The sequence below is a fragment of the Chiloscyllium plagiosum genome, chromosome 14, assembly GCF_004010195.1.
Source record: "Chiloscyllium plagiosum isolate BGI_BamShark_2017 chromosome 14, ASM401019v2, whole genome shotgun sequence".
In the NCBI taxonomy this organism is placed as follows: domain Eukaryota; kingdom Metazoa; phylum Chordata; class Chondrichthyes; order Orectolobiformes; family Hemiscylliidae; genus Chiloscyllium; species Chiloscyllium plagiosum.
In genome coordinates, this window is record NC_057723.1 from 36,757,975 (window position 1) to 36,781,346 (window position 23,372).

Below are 23,372 nucleotides of genomic sequence, written 5' to 3' on the forward strand. Positions count from 1 at the left end.
TCCTCTCATTTATCTCTCCACCCTTCAGGCTCTCTGCCTGTATTCCTGATGGAGGGCTTTTGCCCGAAATGTCGATCTTACTGCTCCTCGGATGCTGCCTGAACTGCTGTGCTTTTCCAGCCCCACTCTAATCTAGACTCTTGTTTCCAGCATCTGCAGTCATTGTTTTTACCTAGAAAGGATTCACAGCTAAATGTTGTCAATGCAGAGAATACAATTTGATCCAAAATTATAAAAGCATATCTATTTTCTTTTTGAGAATTTTGGTGAACTGGAAAGTGTCCTGGAAATAATTAAAAACAATTCCATTGATTCCCTATTGTGTAGCTCATTCTTACAAACCAAGGTGGCTACTGTTTGATTTTTGGTCAATGACCAGTTAGTTGATCCCCATGTAAGTGCTCTGATACTGCAACTAATCTGAAACACCTACTTTCAGGAGAGAAAAAAAAAACATACTTTTGGTCTCTATGCAGTAAATGGTGTCAGAATGAGGATTTGGCTCAACTATTAACATCGTTCCATGCAAATCTAAAAGACTCCTAAAATTCACAGCCAAGGAATAAAAATGAATAATGGACACTTGGCTCTGGTACAAAATAGCAAACAACTGTTAAAATATATCTCACTATAACAAAGAATTGTTGCCATCAGAGGAGGAGGAAAATTAATAAATCAAGCTATCAAACTATTTTTAAAGTTAATTCTATGACAAAAGTTTAAAAAAAATCATGACAAGGGTTGTCCCAAGATTCATTAGAGTCAATTAATCACTTTTGTTTTAGACACTATTGAAATGTAGGAAACTTAGCAGTCAATTTGTTCACAACAAATAATCCCACTTCAGTTGGAAATTGCACCATGGGATTTTTTTGCATCTACCTGAGAAGGTGAGACCGAGCTTTAGTTTGGAGTTTCACCGAGGAGATAGCGAGAAATGCAGATTCTGGAGAGTCAGAGTCAATAACATATGGCACTGGAGAAAGCACAAGTAGCATCTGAGGAGCAGGAAAGTTGATGTTTCGGGCAGAACCCTTCATCACTTTATCGACTTAATGTCTCACCTAAAAACTGGCACCTCCAAAACTGCAGAACTTCATTAATGCCCAAGTGCCAAATGCAATTTGAGTGGGACTTAAACACAGAATCTTCTGACTCAGAGGCGAGAGTAAATCAAAAGAGCTACATCTGATAATTATGGCACCAAATATGTATTTTGAATCATGCTTTCCAATATTTTAAGTTTAATTTCAAAACACTATGCATTTACATATAATGCTTAGGAAAAAACCATCAGATTACAGTGAAGTTCAAAGTTTATTTCAATTATGTGTCAAAAATAAATTTACTAAAAACTGAATTTTAAGCCACCTAGACTAATACAACTATAATTTGAAATAATTGATATATAAAAATATTTAAGGAAAATATACATTTAGCAAATTAAAAGAATCAAATTTTACCCAGAATTCACAAAATAGAAAACCGATAGTTCCTGTGGTAGTGTCTCTGACAGTTTCTTTGCATAGTGGACTATATTGTCATGTAGAAAACGTGAATTTGTGTTCAATTTTTCCATTTGCATATATCCAGCTTTCACGACGTCTGGGTGACAATGTCCAACTATGAAAGGAAAAACATGTTTAAAGGCAGGAAATTCATTTAATGTAGCTTCATATTTGAAAACCAATGACAATCATCCATCTAATGGAATCTATATTCCTTAAATCCAATTCAGCTCAGCCAGTAAACCAAATTCTCAAATTCAAATTGGTGTTCATGCAATTTCACCACTGTGCCTCATTGCAATTAATCACAGGCAGTAATCCCCAGTTGGGTAGAATCATAGGATTCCTACAGTGTGGAAGGAGGCCATTTCATCCACTGAGTCCACACCAACCTTCCAAATGGCATCCCATCCAGACCCACCGTCCTTAACCTATCCCTGTAAGCCTGCATTTCTCATGACTAATCCAACCAGCACATCCCTGACACTATGGGCAATTTAGGATGGCCAATCCACCTAACCTGCATTTCTTTAGACTGTGGAAGGAAACTGGAGCTCACGGATGAAACCCACACAGACACGGGGAGAACATGCAAACTACACATATACAGTCAATCCGAATTGAACCCGGGTCCCTAGTGCTGAGAGGCACCAGTGCTAACCACTGAGCTGCCCAGAATGCTTCATAAAGGCTGGGTGGATGTGTCCCGAGTGTGAGGAACTAATAACTGATGGTATTCAGAGGGATTCAAAATGTTCTGATATGAATTAAAAATAAAGAGATACATAGAGATAGAAATTAGAAAGAAAACAATATGCTAGATTGTATTGTAAAAAAGCTGCAAGTCTTATTGCAACTTTAGAGCACTTTGGTGAGATCCCAGCCTGCAGTACTATGTCTAATTGTGGCCTCCCTACCTAAGGAAAGATGCACTTACTACGAAAGGTTCACTAGATTTATTGCTGAAATGAGATGGATGTTCTAGGAGGATTTATTTGTAGTCACACTCTATACTCTGGCATTTAAAACAATGAGAAGTTATTTTATTGAAATTTATGAAATTCTTAGAAGCTTAGCAGGGTAGATGCTGATAGCATTACCCCGTAGGTGGCAGCTCTAGAACTGGAGGTAATTTTTCAGGAACAGAGGTCAGCTATTTAGAACTGAAAAGAGGAGTGATAGTTTCACTCAGGAATTTTGAATCTTTGGAACTCTAAACCATAGATGACTGAACACATTTGATGAGTTTATTCAGGACAGAGGAGATTTTTTTTAACATCAAGGGAAGTGGGGATTGGATGGAAAATGGAGCTGATGATAGTCACAATCTTCTTGAATGGAGGGGAGCAAACTTATTTCTGTTGCTGTTTCTTTGGTTCAGATGACATATGGTAAAAACAATGACTGCAGATGCTGGAAACCAGATTCTGGATTAGAGTGGTGCTGGAAAAGCACAGCAGTTCAGGCAGCATCCGAGGAGCAGTAAAATCGACGTTTCAGGCAAAAGCCCTTCATCAGGAGTACAGGCAAAGAGCCTGAAGGGTGGAGAGATAAGTGAGAGGAGGGGTATATGACATATGGTTGTTTCGCAAAATCTGGAGATGTAACAGAAATGCAACCTTAAATACTTCTGAGCTATTTTTCAGGAACCTTTAGTAGCCCATGAAACCACTATATGCCCATAAGAACTAATTAGAACTTGTACTACACTCCACTTCATTGATGTCTAATTTCACAATGTTGTCCTACAACTGGCACAGGACTCCAATTTGAATAACAAAATCAGGCAGTCACTTTGTAACAATTCCATTTTGTATGAGGCCCATTTCCACAGTTAATCTGTTGGGGAGACTGTGACCAAATCTTAGAAACACGTTATTCTCGAAAGACTTTTAAAAGGACTTTACTAAGTAGTTTAACATTCTGAATAGAAGCATTACTAGATTCCTTTGACAATCTTATTTATTCCTTTGTTTTTTCATTTGTCCTTTGTCAAACATCATTCCATAGGTTTGTGGATAGATAAGTAATGGGTTCCCACTGGCTGTTTGAAGCTTCATAAAAAATTTGAGAATTAATTCAACCACTTAGCTCTCCCAAAACTCCACAAGTAATTTATATTCTATAATGGATGGTGATGCATTGAATACATGTTAAGAATATTGAAAATTTCTGTAACAAAATTTCTAAATTTGGTCTAACTTAGGGCAAAGAAAAATGTTTTAGCAGATTACTTTTCTATTTGATGGAAATCACAACACTGTTTGTCCCTTTACTGTATTAAAGTTCACTGTGTCTGAACAACTTTAAGAAAATGTCAATAAGGCAAACAACAACTCAATTCAAATCAATTAATCTGCTCTGAAAATAAACTATGGTTGCAGTTTCCTTCGAAAAATGTCAGAATGCTTCTTCAAATATGTTTTGAGTAAAAACAATTAATTTTCAAGATATTCAGAATTAATCACATTGAATAAAATGTTATTTTAAAAAGATAGATCATGTGAATTCAGGTTTTATGAGTTCTGAGTATCACTTTTCCACTTTCAAAACTACAACTGTCTAGCTCTTAACCCATCATTCACTATGACATGTCTGCAGCTATCCATCTGCTCAGCCACACTCCTTGATGTGCTGGCCTTCTTAAAACAAGCTTTTTAAATCCCTCTCCCATCTACTCCATCCTCACCATCAGTAACATGTGTGATGAGCTCATGTCTTCTTTGTCATGAAGATTGAAATTATCCAATTAGCTGCCTCTACCACATTCCTTCCTTCTATTAGCCTACTGGGCTGAGAAACCTCTAAATACCCCCCGCTGCAGCCTGAATTTACGTCTTTCTCTAGGTGCTTCCAATCTCATTTTATGCTCTCTCTGAGCTCACCTTGCTTCTAAGATTTGTCTCCAGCTTCCTCAATGCTAGTCCAACATCCATGTTAATCGAGATTATAAAATGACCCCTCAGGTGTTGTTCATCTTTCCTTAAAATCTGCCATCATTACCCATCTTCAAAAAACCCTGCCCCTTCTTTGTTGTAAAACACTGCCTCATCTCTCACCTGCCTTTCCTCTTTAAAAGCCTTGGTCACGTTTTTATCTCTTTTCCTGCAAATCATTGTGTGCATCCCTCAGATCAGGTTTTCCTCAGTACTAAAACAGCTGTCATCAAAATCCCAAATAGCATCCTGTGTGACTGCTATAAAGGTGAAGTCTCTGTATTCATACTTGTTACCCATCTGCAACTTTTCACATAGTTGATCACACCATCCATCTGTCCAAAGTACAGCTTGACTGGAGGTCGGGAGAAGGAAGGTGTACTCACCTGAGTAAGGTTCCACCTTTAATTAATGTGCTGGAACTGTGGATTCAGCAGCAACAGAATCCTTTCTCACTCTCAGACAATTACTTCTGGTGATTCACAAGGATTTATCCTTGGTGCCTCCTGTACCTCATTTACATAATCTGAAAACCAGTGTCACTTTCCATATGTATGCTAATGACACCCAGCCCTAAATAATTTTCCCCTTTGCTTTTAAATATCCCCCAGGCCTTGGCTCTCTGTAGCTCTAAAGGATCTGAGGGGCAACTTTCTTATGCAGAGGGTGGTGCATGCATGGATTAACCTGCCAGAGGAAGTAGTGTAAGCTGTTACAATCACAACATTTAAAAGGCATCTGGATGGGTATATGACAGGAAGGGTTTAGAGCAATAATGGGCCAAATGCTGGCAAATGAGACTAGATTAATTTAGGATATCTGGTTAACATGGACGAGTTGGACTGAAGGGTCTGTTTCTGTGCTCTACATCCCTCTGACTCTACACAACTATCTAAGAGATCTGCACTCCTCCAACCCTGGCCTCCTGAATAACCCTGATTTTACTTACTTCACGATTGAAAGCCATATCCTTGTGTTAAATGTCAGGAGTTTACTGCTCCTTTCCTCCTTTAAATTTCTTTTTAAAATCTACTGCTTTGATCAAGCTTTTGATAATTGCCCCTGAACTCTCCTATGTGGCTCAGTCAACTTTTGTTTGATGATGCTTCTGTCAATCATCTTGGGACATTCTAATATGTTGATAGTGCTAGATAATTGCAAAGTGTTACTGTTTCAGCAAGTTTAAAGTTAAACTTGCCTAAAATCATCAGAATCATGTTAATTGTTTTGAAAGAGATTTCTTCTTCCAAAAAGTTCAAAAATGCTCAAATAGCCTGTGCTGTGGCAGAGGGACCAATGATATGGTTAATCTATGGTGCATTAATAAAGATTACTTTAATCTGGCTTTACACTCTGCAGCCCAAAGTTCTACTTCAGTATTATAAATAGAAAGCAGCAAGTTTCAGCATTGCTTTGCATAAAGTTCACTGAAGATGTTACCGAGTAAGGTAATGAAACGTCTGGAAACGAACCTTTCAGCTCAGTGAGCAAACCTACATCCAAAACCTCAACCTGAACTACAAATCTTCTCAAAGTTTGCTTCTACTTCAGTTGATGGAAGTTCTGTACATGCATATTTATATCTGTAGATGGTGCTCTGCTTCCAGCCACTTATAGCAATTTAGATATTTTGTCAATAAGCTCCGATGAGCGGGAAGTATATTTTTAAGCCCTTTTCAAGTGGAGAATAGCCTGTAAAGAAATCAGGATAAATTCAATCTGTTCAATTACTGCCCCAACAGTCCAGCCTCCGAGGTCAAAGTAATAGAGGCTGAAGTGGCTGGGGCTATGTTCCCTGGAGGGGCGACCTTATAGAGCTTTACAAAATCATGGGGGGCGTGAATAGGGTGATTAATCAAGACCTTTTCCCCAGGCTAGGAGAGTCCAAAACTAGAGCGCATAGGTTTAATGTGAGAGGGGGAAGATTTAAAAAAGGGCAACATTTTCATGCAGAGGGTGGTGCGTGTATGGAATGAGCTGCCAGAGGAAATTATGGAGGCTAGTACAATTACAACATTTAAAAGGCATCTTGAAGGATATATATTAATAGGAAGGGTTTAGAGGCATATGGTTAAAATGTTGGCAGGTGGGACTAAATTGATTTAGGACATCTGGTCAGCATGGACAAGTTGGACAAGGGTCTGTTTCCGTGCTATACATCTCAATGACTCTAATGGAAGGTATTGTCAACAGCTCCATCTAGCGCCATTTATTCAGCAATAATGTGCTGATTTATGCTCAGTTTGAGTTTGAATCACTGTGACTATTTGGCTCCAGAACTCTAGCGACCATATTCCAAACATGAATAAGGTGCGACAAGATTGGCTGCCCTTGACACCAAGGTAGTGTCAGGAAGTCCTAGTAAAACTGAAGTAGTTGGGAATTAGGGACAACTGTTCACTGGTTGAAGCCATCCAAAACCAGGGTTATGGCTATTGAAGAATAATTATTTGAATATGGGGACACTACTGTTGGTGTTTCTCAGGATTGGCTTTAAACATCTTCAGCTGCTTGATCAATGATCTTCCCTTCTACATTAGGTTAGAATTAGGAATGTGGGTTCTTGTGGTGCAATGGTAGTGTCCTTACTTCTGGATCAGAAGCCTGGTTCAAAGCCCACCTAGTCCAAATGTCTATCATAACATGTCTGAACATGATTAACAATACTTAGAAATTGGGATGATTGTTGAATACTAAATAGTTCACAACACTGCAAAAGGAATGTAGCCTATGTTAAGGGATGACATGAGGGCATTAGTCAGTAAGGATCATGGCTCAGGAGATCTGGAAGTCATACCAGTATGGGTGAGATTAGAAAAAGCTTGAATTAGAAAATGCTGGTGCAAGTAGATCATAGCGCCTTAACAGTGAATTGCTGAAGCTTGTAACAAAAGCAGAGCAATAATTGTAGCTGACTTTAAATTTTCATATAAACCTGCCGAATCAAATTGATAGACTGCATGAATGAATGCTTTTGTTCCAGTTTTTGGAGCAATACAATGTGGAATCTGTAGTGATTGGAATGACGTCAGCCAGATGGATCTCATAGAATATGAGGGGCTGTAAACTTGGTCTAATCAGGAGTCCTATCTGACAAATATGAACAGTAGCATCAGAAGTTCTGCTCACCCAAGAAACTGGCTCTGAGCTAGCTGAGGTCAGTGACATGGACTATGCATTTGTACATCAAGGGTGACTTGGTGATGGGATACCGGCTTTCATGAAATTATTTTGGTGGCGACCAGAGAAAAACACACCCCTGCACAGATTTGCTCACAACAATCCTCTTTACATTGGAGTACGCATTACTCAAATCGTGCTGTTATTTGGCTCCTTTGATTCTGCCACTGGAAGAGTTGGCCAAGAATGTGCTATATTTTCCAGGCAAATGACACTGAGACAAATGAAGAGCAACAAGTAATTCTCCTGACGACGTGTGAACCTGTAGCTTATTTTGGTTATCAGGAGCCTAACTTTCCCCAAGGCACCAGATTCTAAAACTTTTCAAGAGTTGACGGATTTAGCTAAGGAATATTACAGACCCAAACCTCTTCCAATTCCGAGATGCCATCAGTTTCACTCAACAGTTTGAGAATGAAAGGAATTTGTACTGGGATTTTTAATCAAGTTAATATGACTGGCAAAAGCGTGTGATTTTGGTTTAATCCTAAGTGAGATGCAGAGACGCTATTTGGTATGTGGAATTAATGATGTGACCATACAAAAACGCCTACTAGCTGAACCCAACTGGACTTCAAAATAAGTGCGACGATTGGCTTTATCATTGGAAAATGCAGCAAGCAGAGCTTATGAGTTAGAGGGTATGCTGATGGAAATGGAATGAGCTTGTTAAATGAGAGTGGGGAGCACCATTTGAGTGAAGGCAATTGCATTGCCTCATTCAGCACATATCCTGAACAGAGTGATCCTAGATCCCAGCAAAGCCCAAAAACAAAGACAAAGCTCAGCCAAACAGACAATATTTCTCGAGGATCTGGCCTGCCAGGCCATTGTAGTTGTTACTGTTTTGCAGACTCAAGACAATGAAAGAGTCTCACCAGACCTAAATTGAGTAAGAGAATTCTGAGGCAAGTATCCAGGAGAGTGGACACCCTGGAAAGTCAACCCACAGCTGGTTTGGAACAGTTAAATTGCTTAGCACTATCCAAATCAGAACCAAAATAAATGTCTGGTTAAATGGTCACCAAGTCCTAATAGAGGTCGATACTAGCACGGCTGTATCAATGATTGCAGAACCAGTCTTTATCAAAAGTTGCTCTGGCCTCGAATCCTAAAGTCTGCATAAGACCTCAGCCAGACTGAGAACTTACACAGGGGAACCTTTACAGCTTAAGGGTACAACTTTGGTTCTGGTCTCTTATGAGAGGCAGCTGGTTCAGTTACCACTAACTGTAGTAAAAGGCTTGAGGCCAGGCTTGATGGGGCACAATTGGTTGAGAAAGATTCAACTTGATTAGCTCAACATTTCGATCAAAAATGGCTGCCTAAGTGAAGTCCGAATGAAATACTCAAAGGTTTTCGGGGAGGTCTACTATCAAAAGGGGTCGAGGCCATCTAGCATATTGACCAAGAAGCAGTTCCATGATGCTGCAAGGCCCATCCAGTGCCATTTGCATTTTGGGCAAAAATAGAGGCAGAAATCAGAAAGCTGGAAAGTGAAGGAATCATCAGACAGTTTGCAGTATAGGCTGCACCGGTTGTACCTAATGTGAAGCCCAATGGTTCAGTTTGCCTTTTTGGGGATTTGAAGCAAACGGTAAACTGCTTTTCACAGCCGGATAAATACCCAATCCCTCACATGGAGGGATTACATGCAAAACTGGCCGGGGAGGGGTGGGGGCCGCTGTCCTTCATGAAGCTGGACATGAGCTGTGCGTGCCTTGTGATTAGATGAGGATTCCCAGTAGTATGCTGCAATTAATACACATAAAGCTTTGTACTATACGATACTGCCTTTTGGGGTTTCCTATATATGTAACCTGGCCTCCATTCTGGCACCCTTACATTTGCTATTGAAAAAGAGTCAGCCTCTGGAAATGATCTTGTAGACAAGATATAGCCTTCAGGCAAATGAAAATGCAGTTATCATTGTCTCAGGTGTTGGCACACTATGATCCCAAGTGAGATGTGGTACTGACATGCAATGCCTCCCTCCACGATATTGAGTAGTTTTGGGTCAAAGTGGAACTGTGGAGAGGAACGTCTGATGCTGTATGCTGAATGAAAATATGCCCTGATAGAGAAGGAAGATTTGGCGGTATCTTTTGTGTGAGAAACCTCCACCAAAATCTTTTACAGATGTAAATTGGAATAGTAACAGAACACAAACCACTGCTTGGGTTACTTAAAGAGGACAGGGCCGTGTTACCAGTAACTTCAGGTCGAATTCACTGGTGTATACAATTCCAAATTGGAACACCGTCCGGGAGGTGATGTGACAAATACGGATGCATAGAGTCAACCAGATTGAAAACTTTCTGGACCCAGCAAGACCAGACAACCACAGAGGACGTATATTATTATGGGGAGCAAGAGTGATTGTCCCGAGCAAAGCTCGCTACCAGGTCATCTAGGAGTTTCCAAAATGCAGAGGTTGGCGAGAAATTATGTCTGGTAGTCAGGATTGGATGCCAACATATGCAATGTTGGTGGAGTAGTGCTCAAAGTGCCAACAACGACAAACATTACAGCGAGCAGCTCCCCCACACTTGTCTGAATGGTCAGGTAAACCCTGGACTCGGTTACAAGTTGACTATGCTGGTCCTTTCATGATCTCTATGTTTTTAGTCACTGTGGATGTCCATTCAAAGTGGTTGAACGTACAAAGAGTTCATTCATCAAACATGGGATGACGATTGAAAAGTTGTGAGCATCTTTTACAACACATGGATTCCCAGAGGTGTTGGTCACAGACAATGGGGCATCATTTACCAGCCTGGAGTTTGAGTATTTCCTATACTCAAATGGCATTCGGCATACAAGGACAACCCCACTCAAACCATTATCCAATGATCTGGCAGAAAGAGCTGTCCAAACTTTGAAGGCAGGCTTAAAGAAACAGTCTACAGATTCACTCAATTCCAAAGTGTTCTGGTTCCTGATTGATTATAGGACCACATCTCACACTACAAAACAGACAGCTCCAGCAGAGTTGCTAATGGGGAGAGCACTCTGCATCAGGTTAAATCTGACCTTCCTGGAGCTGGTGGTGGTGGTGGTGTTGGGGGGTTGGGGGGTGTGTGAAACAGCATCAGGAATGCCAATACTGGACACGAAACTCTTCTAAGCAAGAGAGGCAGCTTACTTCAGGGGACGAAGTCTGGTGTAGGAACCACGGGAATGGCTCTGCATGGTTAAAAGGCATGGTTGACTCAAGATAAGGTTTCATGACATTCAAAGTTTGGGTACATGTGGCAGTCCTGAACAAGAATGTGGACCACATGAAAGTTGCAGCCGAGCAATCGGGGCGAGAGCAAAACATACTCAGTCCCTCAGAACATTTGGCAAGGCGGTCAGAACCCGTGGATTCTCCCCCTCCACCTAGTGTCTAAAAAACCTCTGAGGATGAGATGGACACAGCAGATATCACAACATAAATGGCATAATTGCCTGTGGAAGATGAGTTTTGGCCAAGATGCTCTGGGTACAAGAGGCAAGCTATAATCTGGTACAAGCTGCCAGTGTCTGAGTGGCAGTGTCAGAGGAATCAGATCTGGTGTGAAAACGTCTCAGGAGAAGCTAAGGGAGAAAAAAAATGGGCCCATGTCCCAGGACCTTGGGGGGTGGGGGGATGCCATGATTAGAGATGCCTGATTAGGGCAATAAATCTGGTCAAATCAAGGAGTTCTGGCTGATAGATATAAACAGGCATGTCAGGGATTCTGTTCAGTCTAGGAGCTCCCATCTAGCTAGGACAATGTCATGTACTATGCATGTTTAAATAAAGGGTGACTTGGTGACAGGACACCGGCGTTTGTGGAGTTATTTCAGAGCCTACTAGGGCTAAAGCTATTTTAGATGTAGTATTGTGTAATGAGACATTATTAATTAGTAATCTCATGCAAAAGATGCGCTGGGAAATACAGTCATAATACAACTGAGTGTTTGAAAGTGACATGACTTTAAATAAAGCCAGTTTAAAGAAGGGTGGCATGGTGGCTCAGTTAGCACTGCTGCCTCACAATGCCAGGGACCCGGGTTCGAGTCCCACCTCGGCCAACTGTCTGCGTGGAGTTTGCACGTTCTCCCCGTTTCTGCGTGGGTTTCCTCTGGGTGCTCCGGTTTCCTCCCACAATCCAAAGATGTGCAGGGCAGGTGAATTGGCCATGCTAAATTGCCCATAGTGATAGGTGCAATAGTCAAGGGTAGATATAGGGTTGGGCAATGGGTCTGGGTGGGTTACTCTTCAGAGGGTCGGTGTAGACTTGTTGGGCCGAAGGGCCTGTTCCATACTGTAGGGAATCTAATCTAATTCAAAATGTTCAGCAATAATAAATTCTACTTAAAAATAAAATAAAATTTAACAAAGTAGATTCATCCAGGACTTAAGGATAACATTTTATTAAAAAGAGGAGGTTTATAATGTTGCAAGGAATAGTGGCAAATTTGAAGAATAAGAATGTTTGACATTCCAGCAACTGATGATAAAAAGTTGATACAAGAGGCAAAAAAAAGCAAAGTAGCCAGGATTATATCAAAAAAGAATTGTAAGAGGTTTAAAAGTTACAAAGAGCTTCCCTAATATTATGTAAGCTTTGTCATCTGTTTAAAGTTATCTTACCATGAGCAACATTGTTAATACAGTCCAAATATTTTCTGTCCTTTTCGTCAAACATATATTGCCCCTGAGCTCTGACAATCTTGACAGGGTCATCTGGAAAAAAGAGCCTGCAAGAAGATCTGAAAATAAAATGAACAGATGACAATGTAACTAAATCATTTAAGGATTTTTGAAACTTTTATTCTTTCAATATTGCCTAATGGTAATTTTACTGTATTATACATTTCCATTAAAACAAAACTTGAAGCATTTGTAACACAATGCTGTCTTAATGAGTAAAAATACAAACAAAAAGAATAAACCTATGTGCAAGAAGATCTGAAAATAAAATGAACTGTCCAAAGTGCAGGATTTTTAATTTATGTGGTTGTTTCCATGCACTTGATACTAATTTCCCATGAATTCTACAGCAGGGCCTTCCATGGGTTCACATTGAGGAGGAGAAAGTGAGGTCTGCAGATGCTGGAGATCAGAGATGGAAATGTGTTGCTGGAAAAGCGCAGCAGGTCAGGCAGCATCCAGGGAACAGGAGAATCGACGTTTCGGGCATGAGCTGTTGAGGAGAATGGGGCATTCGTCCGGGGTTCAGATACTTCAACCCAGAAGGTAGGATTCAAGCAGAGCTGTGTAATTTGTTTAATGCTGACAAGGCGCGAGTTTAGTAAAACGGACATTCTTCCCCCTGGTCGATTTTAAATCGCAGCGACAGCACATTTGATTGAATACTTACGCGATGTACTTCTTTCGGAGAGTTAAGGTTTCTTTTTTGTCGTAGAGTTCAGAAGCCATGCTCGGCTGCCAGTCGTTCTCTGAGTGTGCTATGGGTAAGCCGGAGGGTCACGTCAATGCTGCGCTCTTCCTCCGCGGACGTAAGCACTTGGTTTGGTTTTGCACTTCGCTTTGCAGCCGCTAGTTCCGGAGAACTTGGACGTGAACCAGGAAAGGAGTGTCCGTGTCGAGAGCAGGTCTCCGGTCTCTCTGGGGATACTGGGCTCCCTCTGGCCCCGTGGAAATAGGTACTGGAGTACTGATGCAGGGGTGGGGTACATAACCTGGTGACCAGAAAAATGCTCTTGACTTGTTTTTATATTTTTACTACATCCATAAGCGCTCTTCACGCAACCGAACTTTCTTGTCCATCACCAAATCACCTATATTTTTTCATCTATTAACCACCAGCAGCAAAACTCCCGAGTTTTCCAATCGATCAATTGAAATGAAAAGTCCATTAAGGGCTTCCGAAAACTTGTGGCTTCAAATAAATCTGTTGGGCTGTATCCCAGCGTCGTGTGATTTTTGACATTGAGGGCAATGCAGGCTAGAATCCAGTGAGATAGGGCATTGTAGGGTGTTAGTGGGATTAGTTTGGGATTTCAGCACGCAGAAAACGTGTTGAAGTTGCACAGAGAGAAACTCTGAAATGCATCAAAATGTGATAAGGTTCAAGCCATTGTTGTAGTGCCCTATAAGATGCAACAAGTCGTTGAAATAACAGTTGTATTATTTGGAAGAATGGGTGTACTTTATATCAGTCCAGATGACGTGTGCTATGGCAAGATGTGTACCAGAATCAGGCAGTAAATGCAGGGAAGCCCATCTCAACATTGAGATCATCTCGCTCCATCTTTTATGCTTTTCACAAGCATTGTAATGAGTTGTTAATTGATGGTCATTATTGAATCCTTACAACATTGAAGAGCCCATCAAGTCCACTCCGATCCTTCGAAAAGCATCCCATCCAGATCCACCCCATAACCCTATCCCTGTAACCCTGAATTTCCCACAGCTAATCCACCTGGCCTGCACATCTCTGGGCAATTTACCATGGCCAGTCCACTTATCCTGCACACCTTTGGACTGTAGGAGGAAACCCACGCAGACATGGGGAGAACATGCAAACTCCATGCAGTCACCCAAGGGTGGGATCAAACTGGGTCCCTGGCACTGTAAGGTAGCAATGCTAACCAATGAGAGCCACAGTGCTTATCAAGCACCTTCACACCAAAACTTACTTCAGTAATGTTCAGACTACCACCTTATCAAACTCCAAATGCCAAACAAACTAGCAATTGGGAGAACTTAACAAGGAAAACAAAGTGTGCATCTGGCAGGTACAACTTGCTGCTTGCTCTGAATAATGTACATGTTGGACACCAGGCACTGACATCAGGGGACACTCCAAGGGCTCCCGGTCACACACATCCAACAACCACAAAAATTGGCATCTGGCCTGCCAGCCTGTAAGAACCTTCATGACAAATCTCCGATTCACTCACAGGATGCTCTGCACTTTAATGCTGTATGGAGAAAGTGAGGACTGCAGATACTGGAGACCGAGGAGCAGAAAAGGGTGGCACTGAAAAAGCACAGTGGGAAAGGCAGCATAAGCCCTTCATGCCTGAACTGTCGACTCTCCTGCTCCTCGGATGCTGTCTGACCTGCTGTGCTTTTCCAGCGCCACCCTTTTTGACCTTAATGCTGTATGGAAAGCTGCACTCTCAACTGTCATGAGAATGCTGCTGCAAAGATGCATTGTGCTCAGGAACATTGTTTTTTCCCCCTATGGTGCCAGGCATTCCTTCAGGTGGATTAAGACTGCACTGACCTGAGTAGCAACCTCGAAGTAAGATGTCATGTTCAGATATCATGGCCTCCACGGCTGGTCCTGGAAGAGGAGGAGGTCCTGTCACTGTGCCATCCTGCAGGACCTCCAGGGACCTGCCCACAAGTGAGATGTCAATTTGACCCTCTCTATCATGTCTGGGGTAAATATCAGGAACCATGAAGGGCAGCTCTGGACTGACGGTGCTTGTCTGTGTGCGCAATTATCTTTGAAAGATGGCACAGATGCAAGGGAATACTGGTGAATTGTGGGATATCTGGTGAATGACAAGTTATGTGAATGGAACATATGACAAGGTGGAAATCAGACATCAGAGACTCCATTAGGGCAGGGGAGATCATTAAAAAGGCAGGTTTGGTGAGAGAATTCATCAGAAATCATGGTGACAAACCATCCAAAAATACCTTGATAAAAAGAAAATGTGAAAAAAGTTTCCTGTCATTGGCATAAAAAAAATTGCTCTAGTGATTTTTGAAAAGATTTGTAGCTCAGGTTGGTAGGTTGCTGATAAGTATGTCAGTTCGCTCACGGAGCTTAAAGGTTTGTTTTCAAATGTTTCATCACCATACTAGGTAACATCACCAGCGAGAATCTCCAGTGAAGTGCTGGTGGTATGTCCCACCTCTCTATAGGTCTTGGTTTCTTAAGGTGGATGATGTCATTTCCAGTTCTTTTTTCAAGGGAAGGTACATCGATCTAAATCAATGTGTTTATTGATGGAGTTTTGGTTAGAATGCCATGCCTCTAAGAATTCTTATGTGTGTCCTTGTTTTGCCTGTCCGAGGATGTGTGTTGTCCCTGTCAAAGTAGTGTCCTTTGTATGTATAGAAACTAGAGATAGAGGGTCATGTCTTTTGGTGGCAGGTTTGGTATTCATGTATCCTGGTGGCAAGTTTCCTGCTAGTTTGTCCAATGTAGTGTTTTTTTACAAGATACCATGTAAGAACTGTAAATGATGTCAGTTTTGCTGGTAGTATCTAATGGATCTTTTAGGTTCATTAGTCACTGTTTAAGTGTGTTGGTAGGTTTGTGGGCCACCATGGTGCCAAAGGGTCTGAACAGTCTGGATATATCTCTACTTTGAGGTATAAATTCTACCAGAAATGATCACTCATATTCATTCTTTGATATCCAAGTCATCATCCAGAGTTTCATGTTTTTTATTGTGAGTTCTTTGCCAACAAATGAGATTGCTATCTGCTCTCAATCTGAATATGCGGTTGAGTAGTAGATCAATGATATACCAAGTTGGTAATCCACATTTCTGAAGAGAGTGTAAGAGCCTAACCCCATCCGACTGGGGATGAAGACTCAGGAGACAGGCAGGTTTCAGGCAAGTGGCAGTCTTTATTCAAGCAATTACTGGTCCATGTACGGAGAGGGGCAAAGATCTTCCCCAAATCTGGCCTTGACATGACAACATAGTTATTCCCTTAATCTTAGTTCAGAGCGGAAAAGAGATATCAATGACACTCTGACTTTCACAGTGAGATACAACATTTTTATACATTTTAGATTAGATTAGATTCCCTACAGTGTGGAAAAGGCCCTTCGGCCCAACAAGTCCACACCGACCCTCCGAAGAGCAACCCAGCTAGACCCATCTCCCCACCTATACCCCTGACTAATGCACCTAACACTTTGGCCAATTTAGCATGGTCAATTCACCTGATCTGCACATCTTTTGGACTGTGGAGGAAACTGGAGCACCCAGAGGAAACCACGCAGACACGGGGAGAATGTGCAAACTCCACACAGACAGTCATCGGAGGCTGGAGTCGAACCCAGGTCTCTGGCGCTGTGAGGCAGCAGTGCTAACCACTGAGCCACCGTGCCATTATGTTATAATAATCACATGCACTGTGGTCACTGTGTCCTTTCCCTATTCTATACATCCAATCCTGTGAAATACATAATCAATGATGGGCATTCCTATGGACAGCCCCAAGTTCCCATGATCTCATGGTGTTTAACAGACATTTAATCTCTAGGCCTTGGGATCTCTCTATATACACTATTAATTCCCATTCTAAAGTTACTGGCTATACTCCTTTAGACATGTTCCAGACTTGCATATCTCTAAAGTCTGTTCAAATTCTGTTATTCATTGTATTCCATGTGCAATCGCTATCAAATTCTGTTATTCCTCTGATATTTTCCACCATCCCAATAAGATTGTTGGGTCTAACTAACTGCTATAAGAGTCATAGTATTAATTCCTATCATAAAGTTAGTCATATGCAAAGTTTTACAGCTACTTCCAGATACTGATTAACATTCACATTTGTGGTTGAATGTTTTCCCCAATGCTTCTATTATACTTTGGTTATTGTGTATTGTCACAAAGCTAGTCCCTTTTTTTCTAAAAGCTGTTCCTGTTCAAGGATACTGTCCCCTTGGTTTTTTTTCAGAGGGGTCATAAACCAGCTCCCTGAATCTGATTAGACTGGTTTCATACAGAGATTAAAGAGTATTGAGAGACCTTTTTGTTTACATGTAAACAGATGAGACTTCAGGCCAAAGTGGTCATATTTTAGAAGTGACCTGTATAATGGAAGGGTAGTTGTCAGCTCTCTAGCTGAGCAGTTCAGTCCAGAACTAGTTGGGAGTTCAGCTGTGGACTATGTGAACAGGCTCTTTCTCTTTCTGCCCTTCTTTTTTTTGTAAATATATTTATTAGCAAACTTTTTTTAACTTTACAAACACATAAAATTATTGAAAAATACCATCAATAACAAATATCAGTTTAATAAAAAGAAAAAAACATAAATTACAATACAACTACTGTCTCCTAACTATTAACCTACCCTCTAAACCCTAACACTGTGCAAAGCAACACCAAAAAAAAGAAAGAAAAGCAAAAATAAATTAAAACCCCACAAAATACAGAACAGCTATGCTCGGCGAAATCTCCCAAACCAAGGAGCAGCAGCATTGTCTATACACCCATATTAACTCAAGAGACCCCCTCCAGGGCCCAGTGCTTGACAGATCTAACCATCCTGGTTAAACAAACACCCTAATTAAGATAACTGACAAATCTATTTCCAAATAACTCAAGTAGGACTGCCATTTCTTATAAAAATGGTCTGTTGTATGGTGCACCATGTTTGTAAAAACGTCCAAGGATATGTGCTCCATAATCAATTTTTGCAATCCAAGCAAGCCCGGCCGGTTCTCAGACACTCAATACATCAGAATATTCTTCCATGCAAGAATATTAAATAGTTTCTTCCCATGCCCGTCTAAAGATGGCAAATTTGGTAGACCTAAGAGGAGAGATATCAAGTCTACTTTGACATCAGTCCTCAATACCCTCCCTATCTCTCCTGCCACAGCGCTCCAGTAAACACCTGAGCCTGTGGCATGTTCAGAAGCAACGGGTAAGAGTACAAACACTTATTTTACATTTGGGGCACACTGAAGATGCCCCTTTTTTAAACTCCGCCAGATGGTCTGGTGCCAGATGAGCCCTGTGCAGAACTTTTAACTGCATAGCGCACGTCCTATTACAGATTGAGATCTTTTGAGCATTCTCCCATATGTTTTCCCATGTTTCAGAAGAGATCTCGACTGCTAGCTCTTGCTCCCAGAGCTCTCATAATCGGTTAATATCCTGCCAGGCCCTGCCACCCAGCAGGCGATAGAGGGCACTAGCCGAAAGGGTGCTTGTGGAACGTAGCAACAACCTCTCTGTATCGGGCTTATAGGGCTTAGTGAGAAGCGTAGGCTTCTTCTGGATGAAATCCCTAACCTGAAAAAAACGGAAAAGATCTCTGCTGGACAACCCATATTTGCAGCTCAGTTGCTCAAAAGACATCAGAACCTCCCCCTCAAACAAGTCTCCCAAACTAGAAACTCTTCTTGCTACCCATAGTTTGAACCCTGAGTCCATCATCCCTGGTTGGAAGGCAGGCCAACTATAGGTGTAAGTGGTGAAGTCTTGGATAAACAACCCTCACTCCGACGCATCGCCCTCCATGTCTTGACTGTACGAATGACAATGGGGTTCCGGGAGTGGTCCATAACTGTCCTCCTCTTATCCATGAATAACAGATTAATAAGAGGTCACTTTGCTTGGGAGGCCTCAAAATCCAGCAATATTGAGTTTGGATCGTTACCTACCCAATCGCGAGACAAAGGACAGAAGGGAACTCAATTGATACCTCCTGATGTCTGGGAAATCAACTCCTCCCCTCCTTGAGGCAACTGCAATTTAGGAAGTTTGGTGAGGGGTTGACCATGATGCCAGACAAAGGAACCAAACCACCCCATATGCATCCGCAACGATGACCTGGGAAACATTATAGGGAGCATACGCATGGGATAAAGCAAACAAGGAAGAACATTCATCTTAATGAGAGATATTTGGCCCAGCCATGAAATTGTAAGAGCCTCCCATCTCTGGAGATCTCGCCTAATATTGTCGAGCAAGTGAGCAAAGTTAGTCCGAAATAACAAATCAAACTTGGGAGTAATAAAAATGCCTAGGTATCGGAACACTGCCTATGACCACTTAAAAGGGAACTTAGGGCCACCTTCAACTTCTGGTACATCCTCAAGGTTCCCCAAAGGCATAGCTTCTGATTTTGCAAAGTTGATCTTATATCCTGAAATAGCCCCAAATGAATTGATACATTGTATTAAATGGGGTATGGAGGTCATGGATTCGATAATAACAGAAGGACATTATTCGCATACAGTGTAATCTTGTGTGCCCTCAATCCCACTTCTGGAGCGGTTATGTGGACGTTCTGACGAATGGCTTCTGCCAGCGGCTCTATCACCAACGTAAACAACAACAGTGAGAGGGGGCAGCCTTGCCGACTACCCCTACCAATCCTAAAGTTCCTAGCTTTCACCCCGTTGGTGATGACCGTGGCCAGAGGGTGGCGATATAAACCTCTACCCACCAGCAAAGAATCCACCCAACCCAAACTGTTCTAAGACATAAAAAAGATACAGCCATTCCACCCTGTCAAGTGCTTTCTCTGCATCTAAGGAAGTCACCAACCCTTGAATCGATCATTGCTGACAAGCTTGGACCATATTCAACAACCTTCTAATATTATTAGAGGACCTACGGCCCCTTATAAAGCCTGTCTAGTCCTCTTTAACAATATGGGGCAACACCCTTTCCAATCTCAGCAGCAGGATCTTAGACAGAATCTTGAAATCTGAATTTAATAGAGAGATGGGCCTGTATGAGGCACAATCCTCAGGAACCTTCCCCTTCTTAAGAATTAAGGAAATATTAGCTTCTCTCAAAGATTTTGGTAGGCATTCATGCATATAGGAGTGATTGTACATCTCCAACATCGGCCCTGACAGAATCCCTATAAACTCCTTATAAAACTCACCCAGGAGACCATCAGGGCCAGGCGCTTTCCCACTCTGAAGTTGCCTAGCTGCCTCCTGTATTTCCTGAACTGTCAAGGGGGCATCAAAGAGAGAGGCCTGTTCCAAGGTTACCCCTTGGAGGTCCAGGTTCTTAAAAAAGGTCTCAATTTTAGCCCTCCTCTCTTTGCAACCTTCAGCCCGATACAATTCAGAGTAAATACTCCAAAAAGTCTCATTAATCATTTTAGCATCGTATGTAAGGACCCCGGCACTGCCTCTGATTGCAGTAATGGATTGGTGAGCATGCTTTTTCCTCGTCAGGTATGCTAAATACTTCCTTGGCCTATCCCCATATTCGAACAGCCTTTGTCTAGCAAAAGCAAGTTCTTTCTTTGCGTTTTGTGTCAGTATTGAATTCAAGGCAGCCCGGAGGGCCGTGATCCGCTGTAGCTTAGTCACCGAAGGCCGTGCAAAATGTGCTGCCTCTGCGGCTTTCAACCACATCTCAAGTAGATGCTGCTGTTCCTCCTTCTGTTGTTTCCAGCTAGCTGAATAGGAAATAGCTAATCCCCCAGCAAAGGCCTTAGCAGTCTCCCATAGCATAGATGGACTACTAGCCGTGCCTGACTTGATAGTCAAGAATTCCTGAAACTCCTTCAAAACGTATTCCACAAATTTGGAATCCTTAAGAAGAAAAGGGTCCAAACACCAGTGCCGCAAGCCTAGCCCTTCACTCTTGGCCTTAAACTCCAAATACACTGCTGAATGATCAGAGATAGCTATATTCCCAATTTTACAACCCATAATTGAATCCAGAAGGGCCGAGGGAGCCAGAAAGAGGTCAATCCTTGTGTGACATTTATGTGGGTTTGAAGAAAAGGTGAAGTCCCTGCCGGTACGGTGAAGACATCTCCAAATATCCACCAGCCCCAACTCCTCGCGCAAGTCAACCATCTACTTGGCCTGCAAAGAAATAGTTGGGGGCCCACAAGGCATCGTGTCCACTGTCGGATCCAAAAGACAATTAAAATCTCCCCCTATAATAATGTGCCGGGTTCTAAAAGCACTCAACTTACAGAAATCACTAATCATAAATTTGAGGGGATGCACGAGAGGACAGTAGACATCTAAAATGCTATATTCCTCCCCATGTATCAGGGCTTTCAGTATCACAAACTGTCCCTGCTCATCTTTCACCTGCTCTAATAATGTGAACGGAAGATTTTTCTGGATAAGTACCGCCACTCCCCTACTTTTAGTAGTAAAAGATGAAAAGAATACCCAGTCATAACCCCCTGTTGTAATTTCAGGTGTTCCCCATCATCAAGTTGGGTTTCCTGCAACAAAGCGATATCAACTCTTTCCCTCTTAAGGCTAGAAAGCACCTTTTTCCTTTTAACAGGCGAATGACTTCCCTTAATGTTCCAGGTGCACCATTTAATAAGACACTTAGCCATATCCCTTTTCAGAGACCCTTGAACCCCTTGGAAGGAGAACCCTGCTTACAAAGCGCTAAGCATAAGTAAATAAAGACTCATAGAATCGAAAATCTATATATACAAAAACTACTCCATCATAACTATAAACAACTATTACTACCAAAAAACTACAAAGAAAACCAACTATAAAACCTTGTATGTTGTGTGTGTTTCATTGTGTAATCTTGTGAATAAATTTTTGTCTGTTTTAAAACCTGGCAGTCAACCTCACTAACTCACTCCAGGTACTTTTCACTGTTGGCTTATCAAAACAAATTGCAAAGTTATGGTCTGGGCTGCCTGCTTAAGAATGTTTTGACTTGTCTGGCCTAGTCCATAACGCAATTATTACATCGAAATCTCTGTGATTATCCTAAGAATCTTTAACTAGACCCTGTTTCCTAATATTGTGAATAACTTCAAAGAAACAACTGATCACTACAAAATAACTTTAGCTGTTGTTTTCACAACTGCACAATGAGTTAGGCAGACTGTCTCATGGACTGAGATTTACCCCCCTTGATCATACTGGCATTGTTCACCTATTGAGACAATATCCTTTCATTAATGAGGCTGGAATCAATCACTTGTCATAGTTTAATGAACTTGTGTTTATGATTAGGTGTCCTCTTATTGAATGAACTCTGATGGCTATTTGTGTCGGGCCTCCCATTCACCTTGGAGTAGCCCTGTTCAAAAGGTACCATTGTGTTTCACTTAAATGCTGGAGCAGGCATTTAATTCAGTTTTAATTACTTGTCCACCATGTGTCTTAATGCTGGAGCAGCTGTTTAATTCTGTTTATCCCTTGTTGGCCATTCTGTGCCTGTCAAATATGGGCAGCCCTTAGTGAGACCTCCTTAACTGTTACCATTTAGCATCAGCAATTCAATGGGCTTTGGTGAGAATTCTTGAATTCTCTGTTAGTCTTCAATTAATCATTCCAAATATTGGCCACCAAGTTATTGGAATCTTTTATAGACAACCATGACTTTTATAGACAATCATTATGGTGAGAGTTTGCCTCCAACAGGTATTTTACTAGATGTGACACTCCATAGATTAACTCCTGTAACATAAGAAACAACGTTTACATATCATGGTATTGAAAAATCCAACAAACATTTGTTACAATAACCAGTGTTATGATCCCAGTTTTATCTTTACGATGTTATTAATGGCCTAGTCAGATCCCAGACACAAATTTGCCTGATTGATCATATTTTGGTTTGTTTTAGTTTTAATAAAGTTGCCTTTGTCTGAAAGTTAAGCACCCAATGCTGCATTTTTTGATTTAATAGTAAAATAGAAGTTTTTTTTGAAAGATAAAACAGATTAAACCAAACTATCTACCTATAATACAAATTCAAGCATTTTTAACCACTGTGAAAGTATAATCTCATTAATCCCAAAACACTCCTTTATAAATTAAAAAGAAACAAAATTGATTTGTATTGTATACAAAACACATTTGTACTGTATGCAAAGCCCCACTAGTATAATATTCAGACCAGTTTCACTGTAACTAACACCTTTGTGGGTGTTAAGTCACTTAACTGCTTCAACTTTTATATACTGAAACTGCAAATAGCTCCAGGAAGAAGTCATCATACATCTGCTTAAATGTACTCAGTACAAGTTGCCTCTTCAGGGATTTATCCCATCACTTCTGATGTTGAACTGACA

The 23,372-nt window shown here is 41.3% G+C and overlaps 1 protein-coding gene across 1 annotated transcript in view; it reads right to left on the reverse strand.

Moving 5' to 3' along the window:
• The window catches only part of phykpl (5-phosphohydroxy-L-lysine phospho-lyase), a 48,063-nt gene extending 34,564 nt beyond the window's left edge, over positions 1 to 13,499 (reverse strand). The window contains exons 1-3 of the mRNA XM_043703577.1: positions 12,976 to 13,499; positions 12,246 to 12,364; positions 1,464 to 1,623 (exon numbers count right to left, since the gene is read on the reverse strand). Of these exons, the coding sequence (XP_043559512.1) occupies positions 1,464 to 1,623; positions 12,246 to 12,364; positions 12,976 to 13,034 (338 nt within the window). The 5' untranslated portion in view covers positions 13,035 to 13,499. The remainder of the gene's footprint in view (positions 1 to 1,463; positions 1,624 to 12,245; positions 12,365 to 12,975) is intronic.
• Positions 13,500 to 23,372: the final 9,873 nt, after the last annotated feature.